Source organism: Ruditapes philippinarum, unplaced genomic scaffold, assembly GCF_026571515.1.
Source record: "Ruditapes philippinarum isolate M1 unplaced genomic scaffold, ASM2657151v2 ctg1311_1_1_1_1, whole genome shotgun sequence".
NCBI lineage: Eukaryota > Metazoa > Mollusca > Bivalvia > Venerida > Veneridae > Ruditapes > Ruditapes philippinarum.
Genome location: NW_026855908.1, coordinates 103,443 through 109,492, shown reverse-complemented (window position 1 = coordinate 109,492; position 6,050 = coordinate 103,443). Strand labels below are relative to the sequence as shown.

Here is a 6,050-nt window from a genome sequence, read left to right as displayed (position 1 = left end):
GCTCAATAACTCCTAAATCAGTATTTAGAAAGCATTAAAACATTCATTAAAAGTATAATTGTATCTCACAAAGTGCATTTGAATTATAATAATTTCACAGTAAAATATAAAATCACACAAATGGCCCAATAACATTTTTGTGCCAAATGATGTTAACAAATAGGAATGTATTTTGATGATAACATGCAAAAGTTATGTTATATATGTTTATCTTTAAAACAAATTGTAATTTATTCTTTCACATTGCTATAAAGATCTCTTTACTTATCAGTTTGTAATTTGTGTTCTCTTTGGGCTTAAGTGTTTTCGTAATATTTCACTTTTATAATTGTATTACATTATCTTTGTCTTTTTTATGATTATATTCATTAGTTTACACATGTGAAAACAACAAAAAAGAAAGAGAATTTGAGATAATAAATAATTAAATTTGCAAAACGTTAAAATCATGATAATTTTATAAATTGTATTAACTATTATATGTCCTGAAACAATGATTGATGTGAAGCGACTGGTGTATTTTACAGGGTACAGAAACCTTTAGACTATTGGAGAAATAGCGCAACAGAGAAAACTTGCCAGATAGATCAGCACTGCTTTCAGAGTATTGAATAACGAACGGATATATAAAATACAGGCATTATTGAAGCTATTCCACATGTTATCTAGATGATTGGACTGCTCGGAGTAATTTAACAGGTAAATTATTGTGTTTCCATTATAGTTCTTTGTTCTTACGAAAGGTAAATAATTGAATCTATGCTAAGTTAGATTAAAGTCAATATTTTGATGCACAACAAAATTTCCCATTTATTAGAATAACATTTTATTCATCAATTATGAAGTATATGAATAGGATGTTTTTATGTGGGATTTTGGTAGATAGAAACAACATTTCATTTTTGTAGTAGCATTTTTATAACGGTTCAATTGCTAAAAATTTCTTTTTTATAATTAAAATAAATTGAATAGCTAAATACTAACTTTTATAATTGTGTATTTTAGAATTGTCTGTTTTATTCTGTGGTTCAAAAGTATACTTCTAGATTTAATAGGGACTTGAATCAAGGTAACACATATTTTCGTTGGTTAGGTGAAAGTTTTATGATTAAATGATTAAGTATCTAATATTGTAAAGATTAACAAAGTTACGTTACACATTTATGAAAAGCTGTTAAAATACAAATTACAAAGGGTATTTCTTTTTGCAGACTATCAAGTGAGAGAAAATGTTTGGCAATGCAAGCAATATTTCAGATTTTATGGAACACGCAGGAAATCCTGCAGGTGCTACTGTTGTTTCACCTGTTCTTATGTTCATAGCTGGTGTTCTAGGAAATATATTAGCTCTTTACAGTCTGTATAAAACACGGACAGACGTACGAACAACAAAGTTTTACAGTTTTATAAAAGGTTTAGCCTGGACTGATCTTCTTGGGATTTTGATGACGTCACCATCAGTTGTTATTGCGTATGCAAATCAACGTGAATGGGTGGGTGGAGGCGCACATTGCCGTTTCCATGGATTCACAATGACTGTGTTTGGGCTAGCAACGCCATTAATTATTTGTGCCATGGCTGTTGAAAGGTTTTTGGCTTTAAGATGTGTATTTTTCTACTCTAGCCGTTGCCGCACAGGCACTGCACGTGGTTGTATTCTTCTACTTTGGTTCGGAACAATATTGTACGGACTTTTACCTTTATTTGGCTTCGGAAGGTATGAGAAACAATATCCTGGAACTTGGTGTTATTTGGATTTTCATTCTGAAAACGTTGTATCTAAAGTGTATGGCTATATATACGCGTGTACAAACTTGATTTTGATAATGCTTATAGTGCTATGTAATACATATGTTGTCATTACAATTTTCAAAACGAGACTAAAGCGCGCAAGTGACAGTATTTATTCTTTAAGTCATACTCTACCAGAGCATGACGGACTTATGAAAGCTAGGAACCAGCGGAAAAGGTCAAATGATGCCGAGATACAGATGATCGTCTTGTTGTGTGCACTGACATTAGTATTCACTGTATGTTATGCACCATTAATGGTTAGTATATGCCTAGATTATATTCACTATGTGATATAAGAAAAAAATAAATCAAACTATATTATATAATTATCTAAATAATGTAAGAGCATTTTGCACTAGTTTTAAGATGTTTAGACAGTTAACCGCCAGTAAAGACGACAAAGATAGTAAAAATATTAAAACAGTCATAGATGCTTCATGTTTGTGTATCATTATTTATAAATGCAGCTTTAAATATTTTGATAATGCTTAAAGTGTTTCTTTTCAGTTTAAGTGCTCATTTAGACCCAATTATGTAATTAAATAACCCGTTTTAATTTTCCGTATTAAGCTAAAACGAATAATAATAATAATAATAATAATAATAATAATAATAATAATAATAATGATAAAAAAAACCTCGCATCATACTGAATGCAGTATTTTTGTCTGTAAACTTCAATACCAATTCCGTACGATTTCCTACTTCTAAATCAATAAGAAATTTAATTTAAAAAAGACATGAATTTGTGTCATCAATAAAAAATTAAACACATTCTATGAAAAACCAGAAAAAACCAACAACAAAGAAAAAAAACAAACAAACCCCCCAAAAAAGCAAAAAACATTTTTACTTTTTTATGTGTTTTTATGTCCATGACCGAATTTGTCATTAAAAAAGATGTTTTTTGCTTGTCCAAAATATTAATGATAAATGATGAAAATAACCAATGTTTTCATTTCATGCGATCATTGTATCTCACTATGTACACATATATTGTTACACTATGCGTTATATTAAAATATATTTACAATGATACTCTCTTTACAGATCCGAATAATTATGACACAGGCTACAGGGGTAGGAAACGTATTAATAGACCTTGCAGCAGTTAGACTGGCTAGTTTGAACCAGACGCTAGACCCGTGGCTGTATATTTTGTTAAGGAGATCAACTTGCAGCAGAATTGCTAGAGGTTTTAGGAGAGTTAAGTTGAAATGTGTGACAGCACTGGGTAATAGTTCACAAGAAAGAGAACTTCTAAATAATCTGGATTTAATAAACGACCGGAACTGTGATAAGGTCCAAAATGTTGGTGTTGACAAAGAAATTCCCAAACCCGATGTGATGCAGAATGTAGATGGAGGAAACAAATCTCCGTTACCGGATATAACAAACACTGACCAAAACAAAGAGAGGAAAGATTCATGTTATGTTTGCCATTTTCAGTTTGGAAAATCTCTTTCGCCGGAAGATGACGGAATGTTTGTAAAAATTCTATATGTGAATAATAATTCATCGTCAAACATTTACAATGAAAGAACTACCGACCGGCCAGTATTATGTTCTGACAATTGTAAAAGACAAGGAGTAATGCCAGACACTTTAAAACTTCCCGATACAGCATTACGTAGTATTACGGATTCCCAATCAAACTGCAGTAAATGTAACTTAAAACATTCAGATATGGGAACAAAAGAAACATCATTATCTCAAAACTTTAATACATTATTCCGATCAGAACACGATGTTTATGTTCCACCTAGTTCTAAACGTGTCCATCAGAGGTAAGTACAAATACACGATTCATGTTTATCTTTTAATATTCTACACGAAGTTTAATTTTTATATGACTAATTTCTTAGAAATGCTCAAATGTTTTTGAAGGAATCAGCAAGGAATTAAATAAGTGTTTTCAGTCGTGTAGATTTTATCGGTATTTGAATAAACATCTCACTGATAAAAAGCAAATGAGCCGCGTCACGACAAAACCAACATAGTGGGTTTGCGACCAGCATGGATCCAGACCAGCCTGCACATCCGTAAAGTCTGATCAGGATCCATGCTGTTCGCTTACCAACTCTATTACAAGTGGAGAAACTGACAGCGATCCATGCTGGTCGCAAACGCATTACAATGGTTTTGTCGTGACGCGGCTCATATAGACAATTGGTCTTAAGTTGGAGGTTATTTTGTTCTATCTAATGACAGAAGGTTTGTTGAAAAGTTAGCTTAATTCACAGGATGATCTTTATTGGGAGGTGGTCTTTTACACAGGTTTGACTGTTCATATTATTTCATGGGTTTAAAATTGATACAATCTACTGCGTTTTTACACACTTGTTGTTAATGTGCTTTTTTATATTTTCTGTTTTTCAGTTTGAGAAAAACTAAATCCAGCAACAAATAAAAAGTGGAAGTGTTTCTTATCAAAGACAAGTAGTATTCAAAATGACATGTAAAAAAACATTATATCGTAGTTATTTATCTTCTGCTTGTATATTAATTTTTTTGCAAACATGCAGCGCCCAGTATTACACAATTCCATGATGTAAAAGTCATTTTATTTAATGTGTTACATTCCAATAAAACAAAGTTGTATTACATTCACTTGTCATTGCGTTATAGTCATAAACATGTGATTGTTACATTCCATATGACTAACTTAAAGCTTAACGAATTTTCGAAAAGAAATGATTTATAATTCAATAATATGTGTTATTATATAAATATCTATACATAAATATTGATGACGTCATAATATTGATGATGTCATAACTGTGCTTGAGAATACTGAATCATATATTTTCATTACTGCCATACAATAAATAAAATATCAAAAGTGTTTTGCATATTGTTTTACTTTCCTTAACATGGCCAGGTAGAACAAAGAAATTTTAATTTATTTGTTTTCATGTAGATGGTTTATTTTCAGTATATATATTACCTTTTACCTGTAATTTTGTCTCTTGTCAAAACATATATGAGCCGCGTCACGACAAAACAAACATAGTGCGTTTGCGACCAGCATGGATCCAGACCAGCCTGCTCATCCGCGCAGTCTGATCAGGAACCATGCTGTTCGCTATCAGTTTCTCTACTTGTAAAAGAATTGGTCGGCGAACAGCATGGATCCTGATCAGACTGCGCGGATGCGCAGGTTGGTCTGGATCCATGCTGGTCGCAAACGCACTATGTTGGTTTTGTCGTGACGCGGCTCATATATGTCACGTCTGCAAGTTCAGCTAAATAAGGAAAGCATTGGATTAGGAATCCGTTCAATCCTCGGGCAAGAAAAATTCTTCATGACTAATTTAGTATCAAGCATGTAGTCTAGCGGTCATTTGTCTATCAGATTCAGTGGAATTAGTAGTCGGTCAATTGTTTGATAATCCAGAAAAACCGAAATATGACCAAAATTGTTTAACGTCCAGACGAACAGCAAAACATACACATTATATGTCGTAAATCACAACATAATTATACCTCTACACTCAAAATTCCTCTATACCATTAATACTGTTATTTGAAATGAACCTATTTTACGATCCAATATTCTATATATAAATGTTGTCAAACAATAACTTGAGAAATATCTTAAAGGGACTCCACTGAGGTTTTATTGACATGGCTGGACTGAAAATATTTTTTTCGACATTAATATTATATTTGGTGTAAGTCTAGGCCAATATATTGTATCTTGTATACAAGATTTCATATCATTCGCCCATTCCGTTTTGCCGGAATAGTGCAAGTTTTAAAATATTGACTCAAAACTGAAAAGCGTTGCAACGCCTTTCGCTCAAATCGGGATAAAAATACGATTTTCCATATATTTTTGAGTATATTTCTTATCAACTTTTAAATATCTTTCTTTTTCTTAAGTGGCCCGGCTGATCTATGCCAGAAATTCAAAATTTATGTTTTAAGGCCTTTTTTTTACCTCATTGGAGTTCCTTTAAACACTATTCAATATCTGAATAATCACATTGTTTTCATATTCTAATGATCACATCTGATAAGAATTAAGAAAAAAATGTACATATTATGTCACACACTATGAATTAATATTAAACAGAATATAATGTTTCGGAACAAAATATTTTGCTGATGAATATAGTAATAGGTTTGTTTAACCTTCCTTGAATGTGCCAAACACTTTAATAGAAAAATTACACAATACAAAATACATTATATTAAATACATAATTCTATTGATTTAGGTATTAAAATTAATAAATATTGAAACCAAAAGCA

At 31.6% G+C, this 6,050-nt stretch overlaps 1 protein-coding gene across 1 annotated transcript; it reads left to right on the top strand.

Moving 5' to 3' along the window:
* Nucleotides 1–220: 220 nt before the first annotated feature.
* On the top strand, nucleotides 221–4,511 carry LOC132744778 (prostaglandin E2 receptor EP4 subtype-like). The gene is made up of 4 exons (XM_060733557.1): nucleotides 221–699; nucleotides 1,212–2,051; nucleotides 2,845–3,581; nucleotides 4,174–4,511. Exons 2-4 carry the CDS (start codon nucleotides 1,230–1,232, stop codon nucleotides 4,202–4,204), a joined length of 1,590 nt encoding a protein of 529 aa, XP_060589540.1. The 5' UTR covers nucleotides 221–699; nucleotides 1,212–1,229; the 3' UTR covers nucleotides 4,205–4,511.
* Nucleotides 4,512–6,050: the final 1,539 nt, after the last annotated feature.

Bases quoted from the DNA above. Each gene is read 5' to 3' on its own strand.
- LOC132744778 (XM_060733557.1), top strand. From the start codon at position 1,230: ATGTTTGGCAATGCAAGCAATATTTCAGATTTTATGGAACACGCAGGA. The intron at 2,052-2,844 runs GTTAGTATATGC...CTCTCTTTACAG, and splicing joins TATGTTATGCACCATTAATG to ATCCGAATAATTATGACACA. The intron at 3,582-4,173 runs GTAAGTACAAAT...TCTGTTTTTCAG, and splicing joins TCTAAACGTGTCCATCAGAG to TTTGAGAAAAACTAAATCCA.